Source organism: Nelumbo lutea, chromosome 7, assembly GCF_056320005.1.
Source record: "Nelumbo lutea isolate HS-2025 chromosome 7, American lotus-T2T, whole genome shotgun sequence".
Lineage (NCBI taxonomy): Eukaryota > Viridiplantae > Streptophyta > Magnoliopsida > Proteales > Nelumbonaceae > Nelumbo > Nelumbo lutea.
The window spans coordinates 12,589,693-12,601,010 of NC_142690.1; the positions used below are offsets into that span (position 1 = coordinate 12,589,693).

The following is an 11,318-nucleotide window of genomic DNA, read 5'->3' on the forward strand; positions in this document are numbered from 1 at the left end:
GTGAACCTTGGCTCTTGTGTTTTCATCATGAAATGATGATCTGAACTGTTGAGAGCTTGGTTTGGGCTTTGTTTCATATTTTTAAGAAAGAAGATGATGAACGGTGTGTTTTATTTTCAAGGGTAATTTTAGTATTTTCAAAAGTTTTAAATTGCACATGAAGTCACGTGATATACATAATTGACGGTCAAGTAACAGTAAGTACTAGATTGTTGCATTTCAAAAGCTCGAGTACTAGATTGTCACATTTTAAAGTTCGGGTACTAAATTGACACTTGGCCTAAAGTACATGGTACCTATCGGGAATTTTCCCTTACTATAAAGCATAAAACTGATACAAGGCTTGTAGCTTAAGGCTTTACATATTGTATAGTGTACATTATACAGAGACCTTTGCTTCTATTGCAAAGATGAATATATGGTTTTTATATCTTTGGTAGCCAACTTTAGATGTCTATTGCAAAGATGAATATATGGTTTTTATATCTTTGGTAGCCAACTTTAGATGTATAAGTTGATGTGAAGAATGTCTTTTTGAATGAAAACTTAAAAGAAGTGTATATGATACAATCTCTAGGTTTTCAATTAAAGGGTAGTTAAGGGAATGTTTGTCGCCTTAAGAAGTCTTCTGTATAGGTTGAAGCAATCACAAAATCACAATGTACTTGATTTGGATTATTTAACCAAGCAATTTAACAAATAGGGTTTAAGCAGTGTTAGACTATACTATGTTTGTGAATAGGGAACACAAAAAAATAATTGTCCTTTTGTTTATGTGGGTGATATTGTCATCATAGGTGATTGGGAGATAAAGATTTATAAGTTGAAGTAGTTTCTTTCCTCTCACTTGGTGAAGGAAAGACATCTTCATTTTCCAAAGGAAATATGTCTTAGATCTCTAATGTAAGTAAGTTTGGATATAAACTGGTTGAGACTCCTATTGAGCCCATTCACATGTTAGGAGATTGTGGGGGATATTGTTGTTGATGCTAGAAAGTTCCTAAGACTTGTTGGTTGGTTGTTGTAAATCTCCATGACCCCACCAAACATTTCTTATATTGTTCTTGTACTCAATCAACATATGCATTTTCTAAAGTAATAACATGTTTTAGTCACATAAAGGTACTAACATATTTAAGCATCCATGAGACATTTTATTTGTTCACAATGACCACATGAAGGTTAAAGCTTATACAAATGCAAATTGGGAACTCTACATGAAGGAGTAAGAAATAACCAGTGGTGGTACGAACATGCTTCTTGAATTAGGTCTATTTTGTGACAAGTCCTATGGCCTTGTACTATGATAACAACATTGTTATTAATATTGCTTACAACTTTATTCTTCACATAAGACAAAACATATCGAAATGGACAAGCACTTTATTAGGAAAAAGTCTGAGATAAGTGACATTTATACTTTTTATATCACTTACATAGATCAGTTAGTAATATTCTCATCGAGGGAGTAATTTCCCCTACCATATTGGACTTTTTTACAAGTTGAGAATGATTGATATTTATGATCAAACTCATAAATTGATATTTATGAACCTACTAGAAGTAAAAATAAATTGTATTGTCCTAAAACATGATATATATTAGAGACCAGATTTTTTTTGGTAAAAAGAGATGACTTTATTTGCACCAATAAAAAGGATCAAGGAGATACAGATTTTCAAAACAGAGATGTTCAAATGGGTTGAACCACAATGAGAAATGGTTGGTCGCCATAAAGTAATTTCCAGGCAAAATAGCCGCCTTGGCTAGGTGGTGGGCCAGCTTGTTTGTGTCGCGCTTACAGTGCTGAAAGGTGAAAACTCAAAGTGGAGAAACGCCTTGCAAAGGCTACTGATATCCAACCAGATGTTCTTCAGGGGAGAGAACCCCGGATTTTGCTTGTTTAAAATATAATGAATCACCGACAGTGAGTCTAACTCGATTAGGATGTTATCTAAACCAGCATTTAGAGCTTCGTAGCAGCCAAGTCTTATTGCTCCGGCTTCTGCATCTAGAATTGACTGGCATCTAACTCTTTCCTCTTTAGCACTCAACACTAGACCAGTGTTACTTCTAGCGACACAAGCTAAACCAGCCCAACCGAGATCTTATCAAAACTTGCATAACAATTTACCTTAATCCAATTTGAAGGAGGGGGCATCCGGCCACAGTCTGTAACGTGGTTCACATGCGGATCTGTAGGTTGAGAGGCTGCAACCTGGGGACAGAGCTCACCCCACAGGGCTAAACTTTTCCGAACCACTACCACTGGGCTTCTGTCTATTCCTTTGAAACACTAATCATTTCTTGCCAACATATAACCGATTGGAGGGCTGCCCAGTCTGCATGATCTCCTTCTAGGTAGCTTCTACTGTCAAACCAAGTAGTTATCCACTCCAAAATGTGGTTACTATTACTCTGATCAGATCTTAATGCTAACGGGGAGTGGATCGACACAGTTCGTGCATAGGGGTAGTAGAGCAGGAGGTGTTGGACGTCCTCTGTTTCTCCACACCCCTGACATTCCGGGCTTATGTTCAATTTCCTTTGAAACGGAGAAGAGTTGGTAGCCTGATTTGAACCTTCCAATAGATATCGGCAAGCTACTTGGTAGCCTGATTTTACAGTGCATCTCCCATCACCTGAGAAATGCCAAATTAGAGAGTCCTCTTCATCAATCGAGCCTAGTGGAATAGGCATAATGTCTTTAACCTCTTCTTGGTTGAATAGTCTTGTGAGCACTACTAGGTTCCGGCGACGAGGATTTTGAAGCATGAGATCCTGAACCTTAGTGTAGTGGCAGTCTGGGGGCCGTGGGGAGTGTACTTTAAGCTCAATAGAGCGAGGGAGCCAAGGGTCCTCCCAAATGTTCACCTCACCTCAGCACCTGTACCAATTCTCCAAATAAGGCCTTTATTGAGAAGAGACAACCCATATATTAGACTTTGCCATAACCAAGAGCAATTAGTTTGGTTACCCGCTTCAATCAAAGGCCTATTTGGATGGTATAAGGCTGCAAGAAGTCGTCCCCAGAGTGTGTTTTTACTATGGATTAATCTCCAGGCAACCTTGCCCAGGAGCGCCCAGTTGAAAGCTCTCAGGTCTCGGAAACCCATCCCACCAACTGCCTTTACAAGAGAAAGCTTTGACCAGCTGATCAAATGGATCCTTTGCTCATCTCTTCTTTGACCCCAGAGGAAATCAACAAATTGGCTATTCAGTTCTTTACACATGCCTAATGGAGGCTTGAAATGGCTCATGTGGTGGAGTGGAGAAGCAGTGGCCACTGTTTTGATGAGGACTTCACGACTTTCTGGGGAAAGGAGTTTTTGTTTCCAGCCTTGAATTTTCTCTCAGGCTCTTTCTTTTATAGATTCAAAAACCTTTCTTTTACCAAATTCTCTATTTTTATGTATTGCATTTGTAAAACTTCCAAGGAAATTTGGTTTGCATTGAATGGGTAAGTTGTATATTATGACCCTTTATTTTGGGTGTAGTGACACTTAGCCTATTAAACTTTCATTTGCAACAAATACTCTATGAACTTTAGGTGAGGAAATGGGCAAGGAAAAGTATATTATCTCTTTCTCGCTCACTTTGGGTGTGAAACAAAAAGAAAGAAACATACATAAAGGGTTTATATGAATATATAAGAGAAAAGGGAAAAATTGTCACAAAAATTAAGGAAAGGGAGGTTTTTGAGAATTTAGAAATATTTAACAAGAACAGATAGACATGAGAATCAGTTTTGAAGTTTATTGATAATGCTAGCAGAGGGGGCAAAATGTTTATTGTCAATTATTTAGGGGGTCATTGTCACAAAGGAATTTTTAAGGGTCTAACTATCAGGAGTTGGATAATTAAAGTCACATAATGGAAGTGCCTTAAGGGATTATTGAAACCAAATGAGAATAATCAGTCCATTTCACAAAACCTAAGGGTACTTAAAGTACTTTGTTCTTTAAAAATATAATGGCCACATGGTACAAACAAATCTTAACGGAAAAGAGGTCTTTGTCCCGTGATGTTACCTAACAGGGGAGGGGAGGTCTTAGACCAATTGAAAAAGAGAGGGAACCTTTCAATATTTTGGAGAAACATGAGGGGGGTTAAGTTGTTTTACCTAATAATTGACCGATAAAAACAGAAATTTTTTACTTTGGTTCAATTTGGTAGGAGTATAAATATAAATATATACTGTGCAAATACATACAAAATAATACAAAATACAACGTTTTGCACTCTATAAATTTGTATTTATAATCCTTCCAAAAATGTACCGTAGAGGTTACACAAAAAATAAAAAAACAGAATTTATTAGGAGAATGATGAAGAAACATAGTGGATATAATAAGTTGAAGTGAAAAACCTTAACACCCAATTTAGAAGAAGCAAGCAAGACCATTGAAGTGAAAAACCCCACTGTCCAAAAGAAGAAATGGTGTCCACACACCAACAATTTAATTGGCAAATAATAGAATTAGGTGAAAAGTATAAGTTGTAAACCAGTTTCACAAAGTGGAGATAACTAGGAAGTAGAAAATGAAGGCTTTTCATAGAGTGGACTAGTTAAATCCGTTTCGCCCGTGCTAAATAAGCTCGTTGAAGAGCACAATTATCGGTTATACCATAAAAATACAAGGATAAATAGTTCCATAATACAATACAAGGGCATTATGGAGTTTTAGAAATTATCCAACATTCAAAAATAACAAAGTCGACCCCATAAAGTTGAGAACTTGGGATAAGGCTTGGGTAATGATAATGATGATGCATTGACCATAGAAAGTTAGAAACATAAAATTAATAAATTAGCTGATTTTCAAGATTATAACATCATCATTTCCTAGTTTAGATGTTTGTCTATCTCCTCTTTTTTCTTAACAATGATCCTGCACGCAAGAATATCTTGTCAACCTCATCAAGGTCTGGCAATCTTTCATCCTTCCCCAATGAATAATCTTTCCTGGAGTTCAAAGAAATTTGACGCAGGTGATCCTCAAAATCCTCTGGTTCTCCATTGCTTTCTATCGGAAATTTATCAAATTCATCCAAGTATAGAGGATGTTCTGCCTCCTCATCCGCCTGTTCGTCCGAATCAGTCTCAAAAATATCTGACAAAGCTTCAGAGTCTGACATTTTATCAGATTCCATCATGGAATCATCCTCAGAGATGTCATCATTTTCATCCATTAATTCTCTCAATTTATCTGACCTCTCCGGCTGCCAGTCTGAAGTGGGTTCATGGTTATTTTTGTCAATCACGGTCCCAATGCTTTCATTTACAACATCGGTTCCATTCTCATGATTCATTCTGGCCTTTACTTGAAGTAACTCCAGGTCTTGTTGAAGCCTTGGGATGAACTTTCCAACTGCACGGAGACCATCTCTATATTTGGACTTGTCCAAAGCCTGCAGATTGTAGGACAAGAAAAGCATTAGACCAAAATAATCAGTGCTGAAAAATTCATGCTTACCATCAATAAGACATTTAGTTTTCCACTCCATGGTTCAAATTAACTTAAGAAGATTTTGGTGGAAATAGTAAGTGGAACCACTCCACCATTCACATTTACCTCTTACAATTATACATATCATCCAATGCATATCTAAGCACTCAAATTTCTAACAAAGGACATGCCATCATAGAATGGAATGGTAAAATTGATTCATAACCAAATGGTTGGGACAAGACTTTGTCGAGTTCAGTAGAATTTGGTGCATAATCTGAAATGTTTTTAACTTCAAGTAATTTATATCTAATAATGCATTCAAATTCCTCAAAGAACATGCAACCCATTAATTTAAATTGCAGGCTTGCAGCCTAACTAGTAAGGATGAAATTAATACCTTCTTCCGAGAGAGAGTGATCCTAGGTGACATTATCTCGGTTGGTGGCTGTGAGTAGTTCTTCCCTCTATACATGATTATTGTGTTCTCTTCGTGTATGTCAAGAACAATTCATCCACTTAATCTTGCCAGCTCAGCTGCAATCTCTTTCACCTCCTCTGGTGTAAATGTCATCACTATCACTTTCAGAGTCTGGTGCTTTTTCCAATGTAAATGCATGTTAAGGATTACACCCTGGAAGATTCCACGCTTTCCAATGGGTACATAATTCTTGCATTTAAGATCCATCTTTAAGAAATAGAAGTGTTCCTCTGGTGTTAATATTTCTGGATCATGGGTTGCTTCCGATGACTCTTGGGGTTCGATCTTTTTTAGAGCTTCCATGAGTCTAGCCTCTTTCTTTTGAGCCTAGTACCATTACCCCAGTCAAAAGATCATATATATGTTACAAGAAAAGCAATATCATAAGAAATTATTACTCGACTTGTAAGTAAATACCAAATACTGCTACAAACATTTTATATGGGAAAGTTATGCCTATAGAAGTATGTCTTCCTTTTTTACATTTGAAGAACACCTTGCAGATGCACTCATAATTCACCAAGCAGTTTTGTGAGGTGTTTTTACATTTTAGTGGCTGTATTCATTTCTTATTGGCATCAGGGGTATAATTGTATATTTTTCTGCACTTTTCAGCATTACAAATAAATAGAAAAGGACTGCACATGCACCCAAAGTTGGTTCTTCTGCCACCATTTTTCTTCCTTCTCTCTTTTTATCTCATTCTATTTTCTCTTATTCAATCATTGAACTTCTGTTTTAGTCTCTGGTTTTATTTATGGACTATACAAGTACAGACAATGATGTTGGACTGTAAATTCAAGTGGCAATTAATAATGTTCACAATAAAAGACAATAATATCCATTAAGACCTTAATTACATGACATAATTGAAAAGTATAATATCCCTAAATACTCAACAAGAGGAATTGTTGGCAGGTTTACAAGTGTGTAATAGAGAGTAGGATAATTCTTTTATTACTATTTCTTTATGCATTGGCAGATTGGAATTCAGGGATATATTTGTAATGTGCGCCATGGTTGCAATTATCCCTCAATTCTCTTTTCTATTCTTCCTTAAGAACTAGTTAATGTCCAATTGTATGATTTCTGGAATGGGGCCTGGGCTCCATCTGATATGAGGACTTCTAAGGGATGGGGCTTTTACACCTATGTGCCAATCATAACCAGACATGGATACAGATACTGACACATACAAGAATAAAACACGCAATTCTCCAAGTTGGCATGTCCTAAACTGACAGAAACAGATATAGGTATGGAATCCCATTTAATATGCTTGTATCATGCTTTTTCTATCTGGTTTTAAAGCTAAATGTCACTTCTCAAGACTAATATCTTGAAAAATAAATTAAATACCAAACATTTACATATTTTTATAGTATAATTTGTTAAACGTAACACTTTATATATTTTAAAAGTATTAATGCTACAGAGTACATCTAAAACTGTTTATATAGTATCCAGTGTCATGTCTGATATTGGGTATGCTAGGCATGTACAGGTATCTTCGGGGTATCATAGCTGTGTATGCCACATCAATCCTGCCATTGATAGGATGTAACTTCTATAACCTACCCAATTGGTACTTTAGATTTTCTCTTTATCCAAATTATGAAAAGAATTATGGGACTGAAATCTCACCTTTCTCAATTTATACATAATCTTTTCTTCTGCTGTCATTCGTTCATATTCTTTCTTTTTCTTCCATCTGAAGTATTTGAGCCATCTTACAACTGCTCTTTTTCCATTCATTTTTTTCCTCTTCACTTTTGCATTACTATTACCATCAACAATTGCCCCAGTTTCACAATGCTCTTTAGGCCCTATAATTTCTTTATCCATGTTCAGCTTACCTGAATGAATCCAACGATGTCCAACACGGGAAAATCTTCTGTTCTCATAGGATGACCAAAGACCATGAGATTCTCTTTGTTTCTGTACATTAATTTTGAAAAATAAAACTAAAATAATAAAAAAAAAAAAAGAAAAGAAGAATTCCAGAAACATATAAATAAACTTTTCAAACCCAAATCTTATTATAACTAAAAGAGGATGAGAATATGAAACTTAGAGAAAAACAAAGATATAAAAGTTTACCAAAATTAAACAAATTTGATAAAGAGGAATGCACATCGCATGCACACATGCATCTTCATTAGTTGATCTAGAATATTATCATTAACTTCAACAATTAGTAAGCCACGTCAGATCCATGTGGAATCCACACAATATTCCAAAACAACTGCCCAAGACCAAAATACGAAAATACATAATGGGCATAGGAGGAAATCCACGTAATAAGCATATCAGTCCAAGACTACCTCAAATAGTACGGTTTAAATCAAATAGATATCTTGTTGTTGAAAATTCACAATATACAGTTAGAAGGATTTTGGTTGACACCTTCAAGAAGAAATTACATGTAAAAATTTTACAGTTAGAGAGCGATTCTGTAACAACAATTAAAAAAGAAACACGATGTGTCATGGCATAAAAGATCTTCGTAGCAATAATGTGAATATCTCTCATGTTCCTCCTCTTCGTTTAATGAATTCTGGTTAAAATTTCTCAAAAAAAAAAAAGTGAAAATCTAGAAACCCAGTTCAGAGTTCAGACCACCAGGTACCAAAATCACAGAGAGAGAGATTTACCTCCCAATAACTTTTGCTGGGGGTTGAACATAGGTCTCGACCATCACTTCAGGAGTAGGTTTGGAATCATTGGGCAACTCCGTGGTGATAAGCCAATGATTGCAATAGCAACCCTCGAACAGAGTCGTGTCTGGACGAGAGAGACGATGGTGCCTGAAAAGAGACGATGAGAAGAATAATGATCCACGAAGCCGGAGGGACAATAGAGCCATTACTGGTATCTGGACGAGAGAGGTAGAGTTTACTGGGGTTTTAGAAACCACACGAGTCATGGGGTTCAGGAAGGTAGTTTGCCATTTGAGCGCCTCTGGAGTCTGGATTGATAAGCGGCGGGGCGGAAATTTTTGTTTTTTGGTGAATTCCGTGGAGTTCGGATTCAGTCCAGGCAACGTTCGTGCATTCGGAGGATGCGCCACGTGTCTCCGAATCGTGTGAAGGGTAAAGCGTGCGAGAAACTCACGCTCCTCTCCTCTCTTCATCTCACGCTCTCACGCTCTCTCTCCCCATCCGCCCTGCGGCGACTGTACAACCATCACTGCCTGGACTGAAGCCGAACTCAAAGGCGAGTTTTGTTCCTCTCCTCTCCTCTCTATCGCAGATAAACCTCACGCTTTCTCTCCATCCACTCAGCGGTGATACGACAAACAATTATCATCGGCGGGGGGATCAACTTCAGGTTTTGATCGCAAGAGAAGGCTTATGGAAGGGGGAAGCTGATTCTTAGTATATCTTTTTCAGGTGTTTCAAGGCAGATCTGAATCGGAACTGAACCATTTCAGGAAGAAAAGATAAATCCGACAAATCGGTTTTTCAGAGTGAAAACGTGGAAAAGCAGATTCCTAAGTTTTTTTGCATGTGGTGAGAGGCAAACCCGAGACTTTTTAGAGTAGTCGATGATCCTTATATCTCGTTGAGATTTAACCAGTTTATGTTATCGATCATCCCCACTCGACTGAAGAAAAACAGATGCCAATGGAGTCCGAAGGAGAGGCAGCGGTTAGAATCGACAGCTGGTTTTGAAGCGGGTCGTGACTCCGCGTTAGAAAACTCGGTTCTCTGCAATCCGGCCATCGACTCGGTTTTCTTTAACTGGATTGGTTTGGATGGTAGCTTAGCCTTAGCGTCGAGTTCTTCCACCGTGTGAAAGGATTGGCTCTTGCGTGGGGGAGGTTTCGTGCCTCCGGTGTTGTGTTCCACCCCGGCCTTGGGGGACATGCAATGAAATTCATTGGGTGCAGTTTTCAGCGGTCGGTATTCGCACGCTTCAGCCCTTCACATGATTCAGAGACACGTGGGGCGTCCTTTAACTGCGCGAATGTTGCCTGGACGCAACGTGCCTGTACCCGCGCCACTGCCTGTCACCCCACAAACGCTCCACACTACCTCGTGATGGGGCGTTTCCGCATGCGGGGCTAATGAGACGGCCGTTAGCCCAAAACGATCTCATATTTCCTTTCTCATGTAAGTTTTAAAAAACAACTTGGAAACCCAAAGAAGACGTGGATGACTCATTATGATAAATAAATTAAAAAAATAAAAAATGGTAAAAAATCATTGAATGGGTCGATGGTTCGACCATTTGGGTCAATTAGTTGTTGATTTTTTCAATGATTTTTGGCCAAATATCGGGTTTGGGATAAAACAGAATCTGTTGTTTGGACAATTCCCAGGGTGACCAGTCTGACCATCCGGGTCAACAGCAGTTCGAAAACCTTGCTCCCATATTCCTACCCCCTTAACCTCAAATCTTGTTTGACCCTGTTCTACTCTCCTTCGCTCGAGCTCCGATCCAACTCCATCTCTGGCACCGATTGTCGCCCCACACAATGTGCGACTACCACATGTCCAGTCGCATGTAGTGGGGCGTTCCATAAGCCCCAAAACGAGCCCAAACCTCCTCTCTCTCATATTCCCACCCTCTCAACCTCAAATCAATGTTTTAAAAAACGACCCAAAAATGAAACTGTTTTGGCCATCGTTTTTCGGGTCCATAGTCCGATCGTCCAGTTCAAACGGATGGGTCGTTCTAACAAATAAATTAAAAACAAATAATTAAAAATAAAAAATGGTCAAAAACCATTGAACTAGTTGATCGTTCAGCCCAGACGGTTGAACCGTTGAGGTTGAGGGGGTGGAAATATGGGAGCAAGGTTTTCAAACCACCGTTGACCTGGACAGTCAGACTGTTCAGCCCAGGAACCATCAAGGTAACAGGTTCCGTTTTACTCCAAACTCGATATTTGATAAAAAACCGTTGAAAAAGTCAACAACCCATTGACCCAGGTGGTCGAACCGTCGATCCATTCAATGATTTTTGACCATTTTTATTTTTAATTGATTTTCATAATGGCCATCCGTTCGAACCAAACTGTTGGACTGTCGACCCAAAAACTGGTGGCCAAAACGATTCCTTTTTCGGGTAGTTTTTTAAAACATTGTATGGGAGAAAGGAAGTTTGAGCTCTTTTTGGGGCTAACGAGACAAGCTAACGACCGTCACATTATCCCCGTGCACGAAAACACCCCATTGCATGCAACTGGACATGTGGCAGTCCGACATTGTGTGGGGCATTTGTGGGAAAATAAATGATGGGGCGGAGATGCAAACTCGCATAATACTATACAAGAGAGGTGAGATGTTCTCTATGTGTGGCTGCGATGTTATATAGGTAGACGTGGGCTGAGTTTGAGTGGGCAAGAGATCCAAACTCTTTGCATAGCACTATACGACCCC

General features: G+C 38.4%; 2 protein-coding genes across 2 annotated transcripts; both read right to left on the reverse strand.

Moving 5' to 3' along the window:
* Positions 1-4,745: 4,745 nt before the first annotated feature.
* On the reverse strand, positions 4,746-5,990 carry LOC148845151 (putative CRM domain-containing protein At3g25440, chloroplastic). Its single transcript, XM_088953354.1, has 2 exons — positions 5,851-5,990; positions 4,746-5,412 (listed from the first exon to the last, which is right to left on the reverse strand). Exons 1-2 carry the CDS (start codon positions 5,923-5,925, stop codon positions 4,864-4,866), a joined length of 624 nt encoding a protein of 207 aa, XP_088809480.1. The 5' UTR covers positions 5,926-5,990; the 3' UTR covers positions 4,746-4,863.
* LOC148845150 (uncharacterized) lies at positions 4,746-9,064 on the reverse strand. Its single transcript, XM_088953353.1, has 4 exons — positions 8,586-9,064; positions 7,576-7,825; positions 5,851-6,258; positions 4,746-5,412 (listed from the first exon to the last, which is right to left on the reverse strand). Exons 1-3 carry the CDS (start codon positions 9,062-9,064, stop codon positions 5,962-5,964), a joined length of 1,026 nt encoding a protein of 341 aa, XP_088809479.1. The 3' UTR covers positions 4,746-5,412; positions 5,851-5,961.
* Positions 9,065-11,318: the final 2,254 nt, after the last annotated feature.